The sequence below is a fragment of the Bos taurus genome, chromosome 10 (assembly GCF_002263795.3).
Source record: "Bos taurus isolate L1 Dominette 01449 registration number 42190680 breed Hereford chromosome 10, ARS-UCD2.0, whole genome shotgun sequence".
NCBI lineage: Eukaryota > Metazoa > Chordata > Mammalia > Artiodactyla > Bovidae > Bos > Bos taurus.
Window position 1 is genome coordinate 11,406,620 of NC_037337.1, and position 22,268 is coordinate 11,428,887.

General features: G+C 34.9%; 1 protein-coding gene across 8 annotated transcripts in view; it reads right to left on the reverse strand.

Annotated features, from left to right (window-relative positions):
• STYX (serine/threonine/tyrosine interacting protein) overlaps positions 1–22,268 on the reverse strand; it is a 107,084-nt gene that overhangs the window by 53,455 nt on the left and 31,361 nt on the right. For 4 of the 8 annotated variants that reach the window (XM_024997832.2, XM_059890657.1, XM_059890656.1 and 1 more), the window contains 6 exons: positions 20,704–20,764; positions 20,273–20,309; positions 19,801–19,840; positions 19,658–19,708; positions 17,917–17,989; positions 6,358–6,451 (listed from right to left, as the gene is read on the reverse strand). In XM_024997832.2, coding sequence (XP_024853600.1) covers positions 6,358–6,451; positions 17,917–17,989; positions 19,658–19,708; positions 19,801–19,840; positions 20,273–20,309; positions 20,704–20,764 — 356 coding nt within the window. Of the gene's footprint in view, positions 1–106; positions 3,737–6,357; positions 6,452–17,916; positions 17,990–19,657; positions 19,709–19,800; positions 19,841–20,272; positions 20,310–20,703; positions 20,765–22,268 lie in introns of those variants that run through there. The other 4 variants (XR_003036698.2, NM_001193128.1, XM_005211397.5 and 1 more) reach the window with 4 other exon arrangements.

Here is a 22,268-nt window from a genome sequence, read left to right on the forward strand (position 1 = left end):
CAGATTTAATATGTGTGTGGGATTAAAACTGGGTTACTTTTACCTAGAAGACAACAATCTAAGTAAAGCGGTTATGGCATAAGCAGTATAAATGAACTTTTCAATCTTTTTTGAGGTATAATGGCACAACAGTTTTAATACAACCACCAATCTTCACAAAATAATTTTAATACTTTGTGCCTGAGCTAGCAGCATCTTGCACTGTGACATTCCTATACATACATAATAAGCATTTTATCCAAGTACAAATGTTAAAAGCAGAGTAACTTAAGCAATTGTCTATACAAAGGTAAATAGACACTGTAGGTTATTTTTTTCTTGAATCATTTTTGCTGCATAGTAAATTGCAATTACATGTCAGTATAATGTTACTGATCTATAGAATACACTTTGAACTGTGAGGTATGGCAACTCCCTATGAGAGAGAGCTAACATGTAAACCTGAATATTTTGAGTGATTTTTTTTTTTTTTTAGCTGCCATGGATGGGTAAGACAAAAAAAATCCAGCATTCAAAGACCCTAGCAACTTATTTTTCTAAAAAAAAAATAAAAAAAAAACTTTTAGTAATTTTCAGCTATTTCCTATCATTTTCTTATTGGAGCACTGATGAATGGACAAAAATATTGAGGTGAAGCTAAGTCTGCTATGGAATTATGGATTAAACAGTTATTTGAAAAAAAAAAAAATCCGCCAGGTAACTGCTCATTTACTTTACATCAAGTTGAGATTTTGATATATATATCTCTATATATGCATCCCAACTTTATAATTCAAGATTGCAGTTAAATACTTCTAAATTCACTTAAATTACCATGGTAATAAGACAATTAGAAACCTTATATTTTCTTTAAAAGGACATGCTTAACATTTTCTGACATTACTTCTAAACTCAGATGAAGCACAAAATCCTCCCAAAACAAATATACTGCTTTGAAAGTTAAGTGGTTGAAAGTTGGTAGCAAAAGCTATCATGGTTTAACATTTCCACCACAGAGTAGATACAAATAAACAAAGGTAACTGCTCTTTATACATCTGATATGAAATTAACACAGACCAATGGACTGAAATTACAAGGTAAGAATACTGCCATTCTAGTTGAATATTTTCAATATTTAAGTTTCATACTTTCAAAATGGACAATAAAGCAGTTCTCCTATGTTCTGATGTGATATCATTTTAAATTCTGTGCCCAGATTAATATTTAATGCTTATAATTGGGTGCTGAGTCACTCATATATTATTCAAATATTCTATAAAATAAATCATGATTGGTTAAATGTACTATAATTAGCTATCACAAAACATCAAAGGAAATAGAGGAATTATAGAAACGGAACCAAATAAAAAGAATAGGAAGAGCTACCAGAAGAACCAGTTAAACACTGGATGGAAGAATATACTTAAAACAAACTTGCAGTGTTCTTATATGAAAGAAAAGTTAAACTTTTTGTCCATATTAATTTGTCCTCAAGAAAATGAAGTCCCTTTTTCTAGTGTCTGTGAGAGTCTTTACAGTGCTGGGCAGGCACTTTAGTGACAACATAAAAATTACAGTGATTAAAAGTGGAAAATTACCAAATATAATTCAATAACCAAACCTGTATCCTTGGCCAGACTATTAGAGAAGATATGTATATTTTAAGAAATTAATTTAGAAAATCTTAACTGTCTCATTTTTAAAATCTAAATGGACTATTATGAAGATTCTTCTAAGCAGTTTTTGTGGAAGGAGCATCATAGATTATTAGTTTGCAAAAGAGATTTTTGCTGACCTACCCAATAGTAATCTATATACAGGGAAGCTGTGTTATCTGGCACTTTACCAACTGGAATTTCTGAACACTCAATGCAAATCTTGACTATACTAGACCACCACACCCAATGATATAACACACCAATCATACAACAGAATACAAGACCTCAAGGGACTGACAATATGCTGTTTTTAGGGTGGTAAAATAGGGGAAGGGAAGAGGAATCAGAAGAAAACCACCTGGGTCAACAGAATTAACGCTTAATTAACAAAGCAGTTTTGATTCACTTCCACTCTCCTGTTATGCTGGATAAAAAAACTTACTGTATTACTTCACCTTAGGGAGGAAAGCAAAGTAGGTAAGTTGGTATAATAGGTTACTTTATGGGGTACCTCTTGGTACCAAAGGAAGGTATGGAAATCACTCTCATCAGTAAAGCACCTCAAGAGAGGACTGAGAAAAATGAAATACAAAGGAGTTTCATTCGTGCTACCCTAAATCATCAACTATAAAAAGTTAAAACACTCCTCTCCTCCCCAACATCATACTTAAAGTAGTAAAAATGTTTTTTTAAGAACAATTTTTATATGTATAAATAAAAACATGGAGAACCTAGGATCCATAAAGTGACTTTGCTAATGCAAATTATGGGGGAAATTTGGATTAACTCAATGTAAAGAAAGAACTGATTACAACACTAATTTGTATACACTGAAGTCTTCCACAATCACTTTTCTACAAAAAATGCATCCTCAAAGAAAACTTACTGTCTGAGCCAGAACAATCTCACAGAATCATTAAGACAACACAAAATGAAGGAGTAAAATGTTCCATATTCCAAATAATTTTACTCAGGTTTCTTCAAGCCTTAAGACTTTCAGTTTAAATTAATTTATGGTTAAAAAAAATTATAGAAAAATGTTCAAAACTTTTCACTGTTCTACATACTAATTTAGAGGTCATAAGGATTTATTTACTTATTTTTTCTAATGAAGCAAGGCACTTTTCTTTTTGGGGCTTTGTTTAGGAAAAATAGTGCTACATTGGTTTATTATATTTAGAACCATTTTGGACAAAGAAAAAATCGGCTACACGACTCCGAAAAGAAGAAACAGAACATTTGGCTTTTAAGAACGCTAAAGGAAAGTCACTTGAAAGTTGAAAACTCTCCTTGTATTTGTGAACATCTGGTATTATAAAGCAAACATTTTCCTTTGTTCATTAAACTTTTTCTTTCTACAGAATAAAATTAGGAAGGTAATAGGAAAGGAAGCAATACTTGGATCATGTTAAAATAAGGACAGTTGGCTGTCATGATTTAAAGATTATTAATAAGGGATCAAGAAGTTTAAAAAAAGATAAACTATTGAATTATACTAAAAAAGAAATGTGGCAGATTCCTACATTTGTTAATGTTTCTGTAAGAGGCTCCATCATAAAATTGAACTGTAAAATTATTTTTAAAATGTAATATGTAGAACATAAAATGAATTTTTAGCAAACTTTAGGAAATTCTTTTGTTATAAATTACCCAGATTTTATAAACAAATCCCCCCTAACTTGCATTTTGTTTAAAGTAACAACTTTATATCATACAAATAAATTTCAAGTATGAAAAGTGCATTATTGCAATAATACCTCTTTGCAAGTCCAAAATTCTTGGTTTATAATAAAACTGTAAAGAATTAAAAAAAAAAAAAAAAAAAGGAGTAAAACCATCAGTGCCATCTATTGCAGAAGTCCAACATCTTAAAATGTTGCTCAACAAGTCGCAGAGAAACACGTCTGGAAGCAACATATAATTGAAAAGAAACTACTTGTGTTTTTACCATTTTACATTATTACTGTCTGTAGTATTTTTCTCCTCAAATAGAAATTCACATCCTCTATAATGCTGCTCTTGAATCAGCCATTCTGCGCAGCTGCCACTTGCATGTTTCCAAAATCATCTTCTTCTTCATGTGTTCTCTTCAAACTGCCTAAAAGTTATTGCATGAACACAACATATGGTATAATGGGAACTTAAATAAATTCATTCATTAGAATGTTACAGCTAGGAAAGGCTTCATTTTTCATGAAGTGTTATCATATATATATGACAATGAAAATTTCATGACTGAATTTTTAATAAACCTTTGTACTGATAAAATACTTTTGTTACAAATAACCCAAAGAACTTTGTATCTTCGTGACATCATCCCTCTTAATAATTATTAAGGTATTTTATATAATGAACATTAATTTTTAAAATAATGGTTCATAAATATTTGGTTACCATTTTCTAGGCATCCATCATAAACATGTGACTCTGAACATATTACTTATGAACTTCATATAACTTTATGAAGTTATAATTTGTATAATTTTATTTTGTAGATGTAATTATCCTTTTGCTTCACAGATGCTGTCAAAAATGTTTTTCCAGTGAAACTGATTGTTATCAACAAGTGTAGAATTGGAAGGAAGGCATGTAGCAGATAAGAGAATTTCTTTTATCTACTCCTCATATCATAGTCTGCTAGTACAGGAATTTCCCACAAAGAGTATGTGTGGGATTGTATATGCCCAACAATCATAATCAAGAAATTTGAGTCTCAATGGAGGAAAACTTTAGGGAACAACTGAACTGGTAAAGGGTTTGCTGCGTTATCTGCCAAATAGTTACATCACCTTAAACTTATGCCCTAAAAGTTGTGCTAAATCATGGTTAGTGTTAGTCCAGAGGGTGGATTGGATTCCGAAGGGAAACTAGTATTTCACTACAAGATTAATAAGAAAAGAACAGAAATATAGTACTGATGGAATAAAGAAGAAAATATGCTAGTCATTAAAATAAGTCTAAATGTGTGCATACGTGCTAAGTCGCTTCAGTTGTGTCCAATCTTTGTGACCCTATAGACTGCAGCCCACTAGGTTCCTCTGTCCATGGGATTCTCCAGGCAGTAATACCAGAGTAGGTTGCCATGCCCTCCTCCAGGGGAATCTTCCTGACCCAGGGATTGAACTTGTGTCTCTTATGTCTCCTGCATTGGCAGTTAGGCTCTTTACCATTAGCACCACCTGGAAAGCCTTAAGTCTAAATAGAGCTGTTATAACAGATTCAGATGCAGTGCTACATCTGCATTCTACTAAAGGAGGTTGAGAGACATAGCTAGCTAATTCAAGGCAGAAAGTGAGGAGGTACAGATAAAGTTCTATGGCAGAATAACTAGAAGTTAGAGGAAGAATAAGTTAATCATCATGTTTTCTTGAGGCAACGACATCTGAACCAAGTTTTTATGGAGAGACTGGATGTGATGCTTTCTAGGTGGAGAATAGAAGACACACGGGTAACCATTAGTAGCTCAGTTTTCTGCAGTACATATATAGAGGTACAGTGAGAGATACAAATAAAGATCAAAAGGGCCTTTAATTACTATCTGTGATGTGTTTGCTTCAGTAAAAAATTAAGCCAACGAAGACTTTTAGACAAGAAGAAAACCACTATTAGAATTATCTTTCATGAAAATATGTCTGGCCACAATGTATGGAACATGTAGGATGGGAGGCCAATACAGACCTGAACTATACTGAGATTAAAGGTATTATAAAAAGAAAGAATTTTTGTTACTGAAGAAACAGAGCCTCCCATTTTGGAAAATGATTACATAGAAGTTGCAAACTAAAGAGTCAATGACAAGTAGGAAGTTAAGCTTGAAGTGTGGTTACATAGTTTCATCAACTAAGGAGGTACAATAGAGTGCTGGACTTGTGGATGAGATCACCAGTGTTCAATTTCTAAATCCAACACTAACCAGGTATGTAACCTATTTTTCCTAACTCAAAAGGCTGTTGGTGCAAATAAGACTGAAAGGAACTCTGGGAGAGAAAAATAATAAACTAATAAATTCCATGAATGCTCTAATAAAAAGAAAGGAGACAAAAAAGGGTAGCAAGGTCTTGGAGAGGAATGTAAACATTAAAAGATTTTGAGAGCATGCCTGGATCATTAAATGGGGGAGGAAACACTCTAAAATAGGGAAGAAAAAAGGACAGATATTTATTGCAACAGAGAAACTGAGTCACCCTGCTTTCACTTACTAGCCACCTTTTATTTTCAATAAGATCACCTAAGTCTATTTAGGGCCTCCGGTACCAGACCCCTCTTATTATTTTAATCTTTCCAACACAGTTATACTACTTAATTGTGGAGAAGGGAATGACAACTCACTCCAATATTCTAGACTGGAGAATTCCATGGACAGAGGAGCCTGGTGGGCTACAGTCCATGGGGTCACAAAGAGTTGGACACCACTGAGCAACTGACACTTTCACTTTGAACTACTTAAAGATTTAAAGGTCAACAAAATGGAAATCTGATCTTCCAACCAGCATGTTCTACTTAACTAGTGGCATACACACAGAAGCTCAGTATAATATATAATTAATTATAAAATTAAAATTAGAAATTATTTTAATTCAATAGCCCATCCAAAAGTTTCTAAACAATTTAAATTGCTCAGTGTAACTTGCTAATGAGTGACAGATGCATCTGCATCTTCTCTTCTACTTTTCATATCATCTATCTCCCCAAATTTCTCCAAAATGAAAAAATCCTTACCTGTGGAGCCAGAATGAACAGATAATGACCTTTCTATCTGAAGTGGTGACATCATCTGTATTGTTAATTTTGCTAGGTAGATGGCTTCATATTCCTAGAAAAGATTTTAATTAACTTGAGTATACATTTAACTTGAGTATACAATTAACTTGAGTATACATTTAAATTCTTGGATACCCAAAACAAAATGAAATTTAAAAAGTGGTTAATGCATGCATTATTGGTATTCTTAGTTTATACTGAAAACTCCAGTGCCATATGGCTGTAAGAGAAATGCTTAAAATTCCTATCTTATAATTTCATATATACTGATGAGACTATAAATCAAATCAAGCCAATAGCCTGCACTAGGGTATCACACACTGAACTAGCAATCAGGACATATTCCCTGCCACTGGGGCAGATCTCTGACTTAAGAAGAAAATGAAATAAAATATTAAAAAAATCAGACTAATATAAAGTACTTAATGGATTCAAGTATATTCAGTTCAGTCACTCATTCATGTCTGACTCTTTGTGACCCCATTGACCGCACCCTGCCCATCACCAACTCCTGGAGCTTGCTCAAACTCATTGAGTTGGTGGTGCCATCCAACCATCTCATCCTCTGTTGTCCTCTTCTCCTCCCACCTTCAATCTTCAAGCATATATCTGGTTCAAGTATGTATCTGGTTCTAATTTCTTAAAATCAATAGTCCTCGACTTCCAGTTAAAGATGAAATAATAAAAGCATTCATGTACCTTCTTTCCTTAAAGGGAGGAGATAGAACAAGATATATAGAGAACTCCTGATTTGATGAAACTATAAAACATCGATAACCCTGAATATGAGAAAGAAGAGTAAGGAAAAAAGAACAGTGCCTACCTTTATGACAGAAGAAAGAGAATTATAATTAGGAAGAGGCCTCAAGAGGACTTTTGGAATTCTGGAAAATGTTCAATTTCATTATCTGGATGGTAGTTACATGGATGTTTGTTTACACTTTATGCACTTACATATGTGTATTATATTTCACAATAATATTAAAAAAATGGAACCAGACTAAGCTATGCACAGAAAATACCTGGCTGCATATATCAAACAAAGTGGGTACAATTTAGAGTTCTCCAAAAAGGGTGGCAGACCTAAGACAAATCTTAGAAGCCCCTGCATAGTATGAAGTATGTGTGGGTCTATCAAGGAAAATGTGAACATCCACACCTGGCATTTTTGCAAGAAGCAAGCCTGGTGGAGGAGAAACTGTTGCCAAGCATCTGCTAATCTTGGTCAGCTAAAAGTAAAAACTAAATCACTAATTCTCAGGCTGACTATACCTGAGGATCACCTGAAAAATCTTAAAACCAGTATATATATACTCAGCTTACCCCTCTCCTTGGCTGCCCCCTTTCCAGTGATTCTCATTTAATGGTATGGGTAAAGTTCCCCAGGTGACTCCAATGTGCATGTAGTATTTATGAACCTAAAAAGGAAAAACCTGTGACAGAGGGGCTCCTTTTCTCCACTCACTGAGTAGATTCATACTAGTGGGAAAAACTGTTGGTGAGAAAGTCTTCCAAAACAACTGGGAAAATTTAAGCTGCCTATATTTCCCAATCTCTCCCCAAAACTTTATTATTGGGAAAATGGCTTATCTAAGAAGAATGCCTCTGGTTCGAAGATGACCAATAATCAAAAATGAACCAATATAAGTCTTATGTAAAAGTGTTTCTAAGGGGAAAAAAGCAACATTATAACCAAAGTCCATATATGAAGAAAACTGCATGAAAATTACACGAGGCAGGTGAAAATTGTGAATAATTCTCCATAAAATCAATGAGATAACGGCATTTCTGAAACAAGTTCAAAGAAGAGATAAAAGGACTCATGGAAGAAATTTAACAATGAAAGAGATGACGTAACTCTTAGAGCTCAATAGAAAAACAGAAAGAAGAAAATAAACCACAGAAATAATGACTGTAAGAGAATCAACAAAGAAGAGAACGGACCATACCATGCAATTCTAGCACATTATTAATGTACCTCTTTCTCCTGGATTGTTCCCAACGGCACATAAATATGCCCTTTCCTACCATATTAGAAAACAAACAAAATGCCCCTCTTAATCCCAGTTTCCCCTCCAACTACTGTTTTTCTGTTTTCCCCTTTTAATTCCTGGAAATATCTGTTCTGGCTGTTCACATTCCTCTCTTCCCATTATGCTTATACGCCCCATTCCACAAAAACTTGTTTGTCAAGGGCACTGATCACTTCGTGCTCCTACTCAATGTCAGTTCTCAGCCCTTACTTAACCTATTATCAACCTCTGAAACAAAGGATCATCTCCTACTCTTAAAATGCCTTCTTCACTTGACTTCCCAAGCACCAGACCATCCTGGTTTTCTTCCCAACTCACTGGCCACTCTTTTCAGCCTCCTCTGCTGATTCCCCATCTCCCCAATCTCTACATGTTGGGAGTACATTAAGTTTCTGTTTTTGAAGTCCTTTTCTACCCACACTCCCTTCTCTGGTGATCTCCTCAGTTTTAAAGCTTTCAATAGCATCCATATACCGAAAACCCCTATATATAAGGTTCTTTCTCATGAACACCAGGCTTATATGCAGACCTGCCCACTATCTAATAGCTCTCTTAACCTTAACATGACCAAAAAGTCTCAATTTTATTCCCTTCAAATTTCATGCAGTTTCTCCTGTACAAGTAAGCAACAGTTCCTCTTCCAGTTGTTCAGACTAAAAGGCTTAGAATCATCCCAGTCTCTCTTCTCCAATCCAACAGCAAATTCTGTAAGCTATACTGTCAAGTAAATCCAGAATCTGATCTCTTTTCATCAACAATCACCTCTGTCTAAATCCGTATTCTCTCCTAACTCCCATCACTCCATAGCCTCGTAATTTATGTACTTGCTTCTGCCCTAACCCCAACAACCCTTACAGTATATATACATGGTATACTACATTTAACACAGATGACCCAGTTTATTCCTTCACTTAAAAGTCAAAGGCCTTATTTATAATGGCCTATAAATGCCTATCACGTGGCCCCTTACCTCCCAGGTTTAATCTATTATTACTATTCATTTGCTCACTCTGTTCCAGCTATACTGACCTCCTCACACTTCTTGAAAATACTAGGCATACTCCCATCTCAAGGCACTTGCACATATTCCTTCTATCTAGAATGCTTTCCCCCAAGTACCGAAATAGCTCATTCTCTTAATTTCTTCAGGTCTTTGGTCAAATAACATTTTTGCAATAAGGCCTTTTCTTATCACCTTTCAAAAATGCAATTAATGTCTCACTTCTTTATATGACTTTAACGGCTCTCTTATTTTCCTCTGTGACCTATTACCATATGATCTACTACTTTTGTGTTGTTGTAGTTTAGTCATTCCGTCTGACTCTTTGTGACCCAATGGACTGAAGCCCACCAGGCTCCTCTGTCCATGGGATTTCTCTGGCAAGGATACTGCCATTTCCTTCTCCATAACCTCCTATATTTTAGTTTGCTGCTACTAAGTCGCTTCAGTCACGTCCGACTCTGTGCGACCCCATAGATGGCAGCCCACTAGGTTGGTTTACTGTCTAATTCATTAAAATAAGTTTTATGAAGTCAGGGATTTGTCTGTTTTGTTCTCTGCTTTACTGCCACTGCTTATAACAATGTCAAATAAACATCTGATGAAACAACAAAGCATGGGAATGGAAAGAAAAGCTTGCCAAAAATCAAGCCAAAAGACAAAAAAACAAAGTTGAAAATAAATACAGAGAAAATGGTAGATATGGAAGAAAAAAAGAAAACAATATAAAATATGTCTCTGGGAGAAAAAAACAGGCAAGTGAAAAAGAACAACAATAGCCAAATACGTATTAGAAGAAAACTTTCTGTAATAAGGGAAGATGTGAATCTCTAAGTGGTAAGGGCATATTATGACTAAAAGGAAATTAATATAGAACAATCAAAAAGATATACTTAATAAAGCATCCTATGCTCATCCAGAAAACAGCTCCTCCTTCCAATCAAGTCTTCTAAGAGGGAAGAATTTTAAAAATTAAGCTCCCTTCAGACTTCTCTAGGACAATTATTCAATGTTAGGTCTGTGTAGAAACTCATAAGAGAAAAAGTATTAAAATTTTTTTAATCTAGCCAAGTGCCATTCAAACATAAACACAACAGAGCTTCCCTGGTGGTCCAGTGATTAAGACTCCATACTTCCACTGCAGACGGCATGGGTTTGATCCCTGGTCAGGCAACTAAGATCCCACATGCCATGCAGTGTGGCCAAAACAAACATAAGAGCAAGAGAAAAACATTTTCCAAAAATGCTAGGACTTAAGTTTCGAAGAACTCTTCTTGAAAATAATGTTCAAACTCCAGGAGTTGAATAAGGAGGCTAAAATCCTACTTAAATATAGAACTCAGCATGAACAATGAGAAAATGCGGTTATAGCATAGAATGCAAATATTATAATTTGTAACAATGTAGAAAAAGTAAAAGCCGGGAAATGTAACAGGACATAGTTTAAGTGGATGATCCTATATGGCTAAGTAAAAAGAGGTACCATATTTAAATATTTTTAAAAGTGTAAGCGGTATCTCCTAGAAGAACTAAGATTAGTATCAACAAAATAGGTTGTGGAGGGGAAGGAGGAAAGTAGAGGTATATAAATTTTTATCTTTTACACTGGAAATCCATTGATAGTTATTTAAATGTGATAACTCAAGGAACATATGTATATACTATAAAGTTAGATTGTGCCCATTAAGTAAACAACTTATAAATTTAAAAGTATCAAAAGAATACAAACAAAAAATTCATCAATTTATAGTGAAAAGTTCAAAAAAGATGTATTTTAAGAGAAAGCATGATATGAAAATAAAATGACAGACAAAAGTGTATGTCATTTTTAGTACAAAAAAGTGGGATAAATTCACCTATTAAAGAAAAATATGAGTAAAAAATCAAAATAACAAAATCCAGCCATAGGGCACATACAAGAAATGCATGTAAAACAAAGCGATTTAGAAAGGTGGAAAGAAAAGCAATGAAGAAACTCACAAGACAAATGCAAACAAAAAAGGATCACAATATTAAGGTTAATTTCAAAGTAAAATAACTGGACAATAAACATATAACTACAATGAAGATCTAACTTGAATTTTATCTATGAAATAATGCAGCACTAAAATTGGCAAAGAAACTAGAGGAATTAAAGAAGTAAACAGAAACAGAACAAAGGGAGTTTCAGTTCACCTCTAAGCCCCCAAAAGATGAAGTGAACAAATACAATGTACCCTCTGTATCCATGAATGCAGAACCCACAGATACACAGAACTGACTGTACTATGCCATTTTACATGAGATTTGGAATCCATGGTGAGGGAGTGTGTATGGCCCTGGAACCAATTCCTCACGGATATAGAAGGATGACTGCAGACTGAATTTTATGCCCTGAAAACAGAGAATATATCTTCTTTTCCAATAGTCATAATAACAACTGTTTATTACACCACAAAGAAAACATTTAAAATTTAGTTATATGATTTATGAAAAAAACTCTCAAACGTGAAGTAAAAATAAAATCAAAAGTGAAATGACAGAATATCAAGTTATAACACGAATAAAAACATTACATAGCAAAATTTATAGAGGATATGTAGAATCAGTTCAGTTCAGTTCAGTCGCTCAGTCGTGTCCGACTCTTTGTGACCCCATGAATCACAGCACGCCAGGCCTCCCTGTCCATCACCAACTCCCGGAGTCCACCCAAACCCATGTCCATCGAGTCAGTGATGCCATCCAGCCATCTCATCCTCTGTTGTTCCCTTCTCCTCCGGCCCCCAATCCCTCCCAGCATCAGAGTCTTTTCCAATGAGTCATATGGCTAAAGAAATGCTAAGAGGATAATTTACAGTCTTGAATTCTTCTAGCTCAAGACCCGAGTTTGACCCCTGGGTTGGGAGGATATCCTGGAGAAGGGACTGGCTACCCACTCCAGTATTCTTGTCTGGAGAATCTCAAGAACAGAGGGATATATAGTCCGTGGGGTCACAAAGAGTCAGAGATGACTGAGCGACTAAGCATGCAACTGAGAAAATCCACAAAAGAATAACAGCAGCAGCAGCAAAAACAACAAAAACCTAAGGAAAGCACAAAGCAAGAAGAAATTCAAATACAGAAATTATATAAACAAACCAGATAAAGGGGAAAAAGAAAGCACTGATATACAAAATAAGAAAAAAAGAATGAAAAAAATAACCAAAGAAATTAGAAGATATCAAAAAATGCAAAACATTATTTTCCTCAATTTTATCTCAAATCCAGTGAAATTATATAGAAGATTATGAAATCATCCAAAGTGACCTAAACAGGCTATGAAAATCAGACCTAGCCATTAACCAAATGAAGAAAGCTGTCCAAGAATTGGTTCACCCTCAAAATATATGAATGAATGTAATAATGAATAACTGAATTAAATTGAAAAAATCAAGGTCCAGTGATTTCACAGGTACTATATATCAAACATTAAGAAGCAGGTAACTCCAATCTAATTTAAACTGTTCTAGAGCAAATAAAGAGAAAGCAAGTTTTCATTTTAAACATGAGAAAAATGTGACAGACACTCTAACCAGAAGATGGTAGTACAGAAAAAAAAAATTACAAACCAGTATAACTTATTCAACTAATTCCAAAATCTTAAAAAAAAAAAAAAAAAATTTGACAAACAGAATCTAGCAACACATTAATGGAATATAGTCTACCATAGCAAAGTGAGATTCATTTGTGAATCAAAATGATTCAAAATTAACAAGTCTAGCATCAGATCAGATCAGATCAGTCGCTCAGTCGTGTCCGACCCTTTGCGATCCCATGAATTGCAGCACGCCAGGCCTCCCTGTCCATCACCAACTCCCAGAGTTCACCGAACTCATGTCCATCGAGTCAGTGATGCCATCCAGCCATCTCATCCTCTCTGGTCCCCTTCTCCTCTTGCCCCCAATCCCTCCCAGCATCAGAGACTTTTCCAATGAGTCAACTCTTCGCATGAGGTGGCCAAAGTATTGGAGTTTCAGCTTTAGCATCATTCCTTCCAAAGAAATCCCAGGGCTGATCTCCTTCAGAATGGACTGGTTGGATCTCCTTGCAGTCCAAGGGACTCTCAAGAGTCTTCTCCAACACCACAGTTCAAAAGCATCAATTCTTCGGCGCTCAGCCTTCTTCACAGTCCAACTCTCACATCCACACATGACCACTGGAAAAACCATAGCCTTGACTAGACGGACCTTTGTTGGCAAAGTAACGTCTCTGCTTTTCAATATGCTATCTAGGTTGGTCATAACTTTGCTTCCAAGGAGTAAGAGTCTTTTAATTTCATGGCTGCAGTCACCATCTGCAGTGATTTTGGAGCCCAGAAAAGTAAAGTCTGACACTGTTTCCCCATCTATTTCCCTTGAAGTGATGGGACTGGATGCCATGATCTTCGTCTTCTGAATGTTGAGCTTTAAGCCAACTTTTTCACTCTCCACTTTCACTTTCATCAAGAGGTTTTTTAGTTCCTCTTCACTTTCTGCCATAAGGGTGGTGTCATCTGCATATCTGAGGTTATTGATATTTCTCCCGGCAATCTTGATTCCGGCTTGTGTTTCTTCCAGTCCAGCATTTCTCATGATGTACTCTGCATAGAAGTTAAATAAGCAGGGTGACAATATACAGCCTTGATGTACTCCTTTTCCTATTTGGAACCAGTCTGTTGTTCCATGTCCAGTTCTAACTGTTGCTTCCTGACCTGCATACAAATTTCTCAAGAGGCAGGTCAGGTGGTCTGGTATTCCCATCTCTTTCAGAATTTTCCACAGTTTGTTGTGATCCACACAGTCAAAGGCTTTGGCATAGTCAATAAAGCAGAAATAGATGTTTTTCTGGAACTCTCTTGCTTTTTCCATGATCCAGTGGATGTTGGCAATTTGATCTCTGGTTCCTCTGCCTTTTCTAAAACCAGCTTGAACATCAGGAAGTTCACAGTTCACGTATTGCTGAAGCCTGGCTTGGAGAATTTTGAGCATTACTTTACTAGCGTGTGAGATGAGTGCAACTGTGCGGTAGTTTGAGCATTCTTTGGCATTGCCTTTCTTTGGGATTGGAATGAAAACTGACCTTTCCCAGTCCTGTGGCCACTGCTGAGTTTTCCAAATTTGCTGGCATATTGAGTGCAGCACTTTCACAGCATCATCTTTCAGGATTTGGAATAGTTCAACTGGAATTCAATCACCTCCACTAGCTTTGTTCGTAGTGATGCTTTCTAAGGCCCACTTGACTTCACATTCCAGGATGTCTGGCTCTAGGTCAGTGATCACACCATCGTGATTATCTGTGTCATGAAGATCTTTTTTGTACAGTTTTTCTGTGTATTCTTGCCATCTCTTCTTAATATCTTCTGCTTCTGTTAGGTCCATACCATTTCTGTCCTTTATCGAGCCCATCTTTGCATGAAATGTTCCTTTGGTATCTCTAATTTTCTTGAAGAGATCTCTAGTCTTTCCCATTCTGTTGTTTTCCTCTATTTCTTTGCATTGATCACTGAAGAAGGCTTTCTTATCTCTTCTTGCTATTCTTTGGAACTCTGCATTCAGATGTTTATATCTTTCCTTTTCTCCTTTGCTTTTCACTTCTCTTCTTTTCACAGCTATTTGTAAGGCCTCCCCAGACAGCCATTTTGCTTTTTTGCATTTCTTTTCCATGGGGATGGTCTTGATCCCTGTCTCCTGTATAATGTCACGAACCTCATTCCATAGTTCATCAGGCACTCTATCTATCAGATCTAGGCCCTTAAATCTATTTCTCACTTGCACTGTATAATCAGAAGGGATTTGATTTAGGTCATACCTGAATGGTCTAGGTCTAGCATTATGTGATTCAGTTCACCATATTAATGACTTAAAGGACCGAAACTAGAGTCATTTCATAAAAAAATGTTTTTTAAGTTAAAAATCAGTATCTATTCCTGATAAAAAAATCTTTTAAATATGCACAAGCAAATACTCACTGAAACACACACAGTGCAATAATAAAAGCAATGAAATTGAAATCAAGAATAAAGTAAGTATGAATATCACAACACTATTACTTATCCAATTGTTGTGATACAATGACCATCAAGTGAGAAAGAAAAAAAATTAGAAAAGAGGCAAAATTATTATGATTTGAAGATGAAAATGGAGGATAATCAACTGGAAAATTCTTTAAATTTGGTCCTAGAGTTTAGTAAGGTTGCCAATTAAAAACATAAACAGCTTTCCTATAAAAAAAAAAATTAGCAATTAGAAAACACACTAGAAAGATATTTGAAAAAACAATTTTAATTATAATGGAGTAAAAGAAAATAGCTAGGCATAAATTTCATAAGAAAAACATATATTTTATACAAGGAAAACTTTAAAACACTAAAGGACACAGAAATTGACTTGAATAAATGGAACATACTCTTAGAAACATACTCTTTGAAAAATTTAAAGGTGTCAATTCTTTCTGCACCCTTTCCAGTAAAGATCACACCACAAAATATGTGTTAAGAACTTGCCAGGAAATTTTCGGAAAGAACATTAATGAGGAAATCTTGATTAAATTACTTAATATAAGTAATACAGACTACTTACAAATATTATAGCATTTAAAACTTTGATACAAAGGCAGCAATAAGCAGATCAATGGAACAAAATACAAAGTCAGAAACAGACTCGTGTGGATTTAAAATTTGGTATATAATAAAAATGGCATTTCAAATCATTGGCTGTGCTGTGCTTAAGTCGCTCAGTCGTGTCCAACTCTTTGCGATCCCATGCACTGTACGTAGCTCACCAGGCTCCTCTGTCCATGGAGAGTCTCCAGGCAAGAACACTGGAGTGGGTTGCCATGCCCTCCCCCAGGGGATCTTCCCAACCCAGGGAGCAAACTCAAGTCTCCTGCACTGCAGGTGGATTCTTTATTATCTGAGCCACGAGGGAAGCCTTCAAATCACTGGCTACAGATAAATTTTCTACAAAGAATCCTTATAAACCAATGAGATAAAGACCAACAACATGTTAGAAAAACGGGCAAATTACAAGCAGCTGCCACTTTTACCACCATGACAACAATGGTCCAAAAGTTTCATGAAACTTGCTGTTGGTATTGACTAGGTATGGGTAAGTAGGTACTCTTTGTTTCCTGGAGTCTTTTTAAAGGCAATTTAGCAACATCAACTTTCAAATGCCCTCTGACCCAGCAATTCCACTCTGATCAATTATCTTAGAGGTACATTCACACATGTAAACAAAGATACACCTATTAGGACATTCTTTCCAATGTTGTTTAAAATCATGAAAGACTGGAAACAACTTAAAGCTCCATGTATAAGCATGCTATGCTATGCTAAGTCGCTTCAGTCGTGTCCAACTCTGTGCGACCTCATAGATGGCAGCCCACCAGGCTCCGTCGTCCCTGGGATTCTCCAAGCAAGAATACTGGAGTGGGTTGCCATTTCCTTCTCCAGTGCATGAAGAGAAAAGTGAAAGTGAAGTCGCTCAGTCGTGTCCAACTCTTAGTGACCCCATGGACTGCAGCCCACCAGGCTCCTCCATCCATGGGATTTTCCAGGCAAGAGTACTGGAGTGGGGTGCCATTGCCTTCTCCAATGTATGAGGAACTGGTCACATAAAACTGTGATATACACACACACACAAATATTATTAAGGTAGAGCTATATATAATCTTCAAGATACACTATTAAGGAGACTTACTTTTCAAGTATTCTTCTTAAGCATTACTGAATTTTTATATTTTTAATCATGACTATTTTTCTCTTTTTAAAATGAAATAAAAACTAAAAGTGAATTAAAAATAAAAACAAAGTAAATTAAGTTTGGTAACTAACACATTTTGTAGCGCTCTTGATATTTCAATGTAAGATTTATTCCTGCATAACTGGATGCAATCAGCCAGAGCACATTCTTTGACTTATGATTTTTCATCTTGGAAAAAATTAATCAGATAATTCACAGTTTTATTTTCTTTTTAGTGTATCTTCTACACATCATCAAAGTGTGAAAGAACATGGAGAAGATAAAGCATATAAAATAGAAAAAGCTGCTATATGTAACACACTTGGAACCAAAATTTTCTTATGCTCTGTATGTAATCAAAATAGAGGGAAAATGGAAGACACGTCTAAGATCAACTATTTTACTTTAGATTTAACAATGTGGTTTTAATCCTTTTTTTCTTGTCAATGGCAGCTTAAAAAAAATACTTTTAAATAGATTTAAACTTGAACAAAGAAATTAGTCAGATTATGGCAATTTTTAAGTATTTACCAAGTACTACAACTAAATCATATGAATACAAGCTTTTAATTATCATACTTTCTGACTGCCTTATTGGAGAAGGAAATGGCAACCCACTCCAGTGTTCTTGCCTGGAGAATCCCAGGTTTGGGGGAGCCTGGTGGGGTCGCACAGGGTCGGACACGACTGAAGCAACTGAGCAGCAGCAGCTGACTGCCTTAAAGAGGAAAAATAGAGAAGTTACCTGAAGTTGATGGACAAATCCAGCATTAGGATTAATACAAAATCTTCTTTCTTGAACATAAGCAAACGCATCTCTGAAAACAAAAAAATAGGAAAACTAAGGCGGTAATATTATTTCATGAATTAATCTCAATTTTTCCAGAATTTATCTAAAGTAGGAACTTACCTAACAATTTACCTAAAACAGAAAATCATAATCAGACAGCTTGTACTACAGAGAGGTAGTGAACTGCAGTGGGAAAATCCTTTGCTCCCCAGCTGTGTTCTAGGGGATACTTTTCAACTTCTCTAAGTTTATTTTTTTCATGTGTAAATTGGGGATCATAACAATTCCTATCTTTAAGCACTACTATGAATATGGAAGATAGTAAGTATAACATATCATGTATAGCATGTGTCACACACACTCCATGTTCAGATTTTATTACTGGTTAAATTAGAAACATATGGACTCCCTTGTGTTGTTGAGATAAAAGTGTCCAGCAGTGTATCTGGCATCTGGCAGAGACCCAATAAATTAAGTTATTATTTGCTGACATGGCACCAAATAATAAAAAATATATATAAAACAAAATCTACCAAGCATTAATCTTTTCAATGAAATAAACACAAAACATTTGTATTCAAATAATATTTAAGAACACCTTTAAGCAAATTTTTCCATTATAAATTTAAGATAAAAATACCAAATGAAATAAAAGATTTGAATGTCCACTATGTGTCAGGCATGTGGATCCAATGTTGAACACAGCTCAAGTGGACAAGGTTAACGGAGTACACAGCGTAAGAACGGAAGGTTTATACAGACATGTCATGTGAAGTTTCACTGGCCACATTTAGAATTATGAAGGATCAGAAACCTCTGAGAGCTTTTTAGGGTAAGGTGAAATATGATTTATCTTTTGAAACAATCATTTTGACTGCAGTGTGAAGAACAGAACAGACTAGAGAAAGAAAGAAAACACAAGACCACTAAGATAACTACTGGAAGAGCTTGTATTAGGGAGATTAAATAATGAAACATGACTAGAGCTTGATTAGGGAGATTCAATAATGAGAAAGAGCCAGAATCAAGGAAAATTTTAGGACATAAAACAGAATTTGGTAATGGATCAGTCTGGGACATGAGTGCAAGAGTATCAATGACTACAGTAGATTGGTAACCTGTACAAGACACTCTAAGAAAGGAAATACTGTACATTGGCCAGCTTTGTTTTAGGGTGAAAAGCACATTAGCCTCTCTCTCCCTTTCGTCTATGCAATATGCTTGGAAAAGATGATTTTGCGTAAAACAAATAATAAATTGTGAATAGACAATAAAACAATTCTTAAGCAATTTTTCACCCAACTACTGTTAAAGGAAAACATAATAAATTAACCTTTTTAACAAAGAAAGCAATTACATCTTTGTCTAATAAGAATTTTAAAACTTAGATAAACCAATTTCCTAGTAGTAAGCAAGCAGTTTTCCATGGGTTACTCCAACTGTAATTATCTTGGGTTTTTAAAATAATAAGAGAACTAGCTTCATAAAGTAACAAAATAGCCTAAGTGGATCTATACAAGGTAGACCAGCTACAGAGGTTAAGAGACTAACCACAGGATAAAAGGGACTGATTAATCAACCATAACTAGATGACAAAAATCAAGAGATTATTAACTTCCAGTGCCCAAACTGTCTCCATTAAGCTTCATTTTAATGAGAATTTAAACTTTGGCTAGGTTTCAGAATACTTTCTTACCTGTACTTCATTCCAAATGTTTCCATAATGTATGCAATAACAAAGGCAGCACTAAAGAGGGGGAAAATATTTTAGAAAAAAAAACAGAAAACATACTCATTAATTAAATGCTGGAGAAAGAAAGATTATTGCTAACATCATACCTCCTGGAGATCCCCGCATTCCCATGGACAAGAACTTTTCCTGAAAAACAAGAAATAGTTATTCTGATAGAAAGATACCTGATGCAGCAGCTAAAATATACTGAAACCATGTATCATACCACAGTAAAATAAATCTTATCTTAAGCATTTTATGTATTCTGTATACACAACTTGGATACTTACTAATTTTCAAATCCTTGAATTTATTTATATTAACTGTGTGGAGATTACAATAGACTTTTAGATTAAAAAGATTTAAAGCTGACAATATGAAAATAGTTCTATAGAGATATTTAAGAAAGTCTATCCAAATGAAGTAAGTTTTGGGAAATTTGGAAAGTCTATTATACATAATTATAATTTTCATATTCATTTAAGACTAAATAAATTTAGTCTTAAATAACTAAAAATTAACTATAATGAATAATTTCCTAAAAATAAACATAAGTTAAATGAAAGAAAAATTACTTACCTCCACTTTGTAAGCTCTCATCAATAAATTCTTTTGTCTGAAGGAAAGACAGTGTGTTATAATAAAATATATGGAGTAACATAAGCATAAAATACAAACATATATACACAAAACAAAATATACTGAAAATATTTTCCTGCTTATTTGAATAAAAATTACCTTGCATCAAAAATTTCCAAAATGCCACAAATACCATTATTATAAGTTTAAATATTTTGCATTTAACAAATCTGAAATATAATTTCTCAAATATTTTGAGATCATAAAAAAGATTTTTAAAATAGTCAATTTTCTTTAAAATACAATCCCACAATTTTCAGACATTACAAGTAATAGCAGAATAGGAGAAAATCATGTCCCATTAAGTTTTAAAACCACAATTAAGAAAGCAAATCATAAATATTAAATGATATTAAAATATTGTTACCTACCATGGGGAAAAAACGTATTATATTTTCAACCGGATTATCTGCAATATCCAAGACTAAATATCTGAAAATAGAATATTGTGTGATTAAGCACACTTTCAGATAAAACTCTTCATATATAAAAAATACAAAAATTTCTTGACAACCATGAAAGTAACTTTCAAAATATCATATTCCCAAGGACCAAGCCATATATTTTATAATGCTTGAAGGCACAGCATTTAAAGCCCTAAATAACAGTTAACACATTAACATTTCTCTGATATCTTACGTATAAAAAAAATCTATCTTCTTAAAATAGAAAAATCATAAACGGTAAGAAATTTTCCTCTAGATCAGAGTAGACCTAGAAAATAAAGACAAAAATTACCTATTTTCTCCTCTTTGTTATTCTTCCATTTCTAGCAACTTCCCTAAGACTAGAAGAGTTTTCTTTGGATGGCCCTGCCACCCTTCCTCACAACCCTACAGAGGACAATTCAGAGACACACCAAAGCCTGACAGAGAAAAAACTGACAGAAATAGAATGCAGCAGTCTGACAGAGCCCTGAGTCAAACATTCATTGTCTGAACTAACCTACAACAGAGGACAACTAACCTGTCCTCAAATTTTACACTTGAAAAACATTTAAAATAAGTCATTTCAATATACAAGCCTTACTTTTGTGAAAAACTGCCATTTCTGGAAATCTGCTGGCAGTTCAATGGTTAGGACTCAGTGCTTTCACTGTCAGGGACAGGGACAGGGACAGTTCCCCTGGTCGGGGAACTAAGATCCTGCAAGCCTTGTCATACAGCCTCAACAACTGCTCCCCTCACCCCACCCCCAACCAAAAAACAAAGAAAACTTTCATTTCTAACCCATCCAAGACCATCTGTTTATTAACACAACTTAGTTAAGTAATTGAGTTATAAAATCAAAATGTAAAGTCAATATTGCTTTAATAATTACTTTGGTGGTAGCAACTTCAATAAACTCAGGACTTATCACAGAGAAGCTATACCCAGGACGTTTTGGCACTAACAACAAAAATTAGAAAGGTATAGTATGGCATTTTAAAATATAACATTGTCATTTTCTTTAATATATACAAGTCTAAATGTGTGTATACATGATGTGCATGCAAGCGTGCACTATAAGCTGCTTCAGTCGTGTTCAACTCTTTGCCACCCTATGGACTGTAGCCCACCAGGCTCCTCTATCCATGGGGATTCTCCAGGCAAGGATACTAGAGTGGGTTGCCATGCCCTTCTCCAGGGGACCTTCCTGACCCAGGGATCGAACCTGTGTCTCCTATGTCTCCTGCATTAGCAGGTGGATTCTTTACCACTAGTGCCACCTGGGAAGCCCGTGTATACATGAAACACACACATAACACAAAAAATTTAGAAGGAAATTTAACAAAATGTTAATGTCAAGCTCCTCTGGGTTGTGGAATTATGGCTGGGTTTTTAAATATTTCTCTTGGTGTTATTCTGTATTTTCATAAATATGTATAAAGAACAAGTGTATCTTCTGCAATTGGAAAAAATTCAATCTATTTCATTTTAGATTACATGCAACCCCT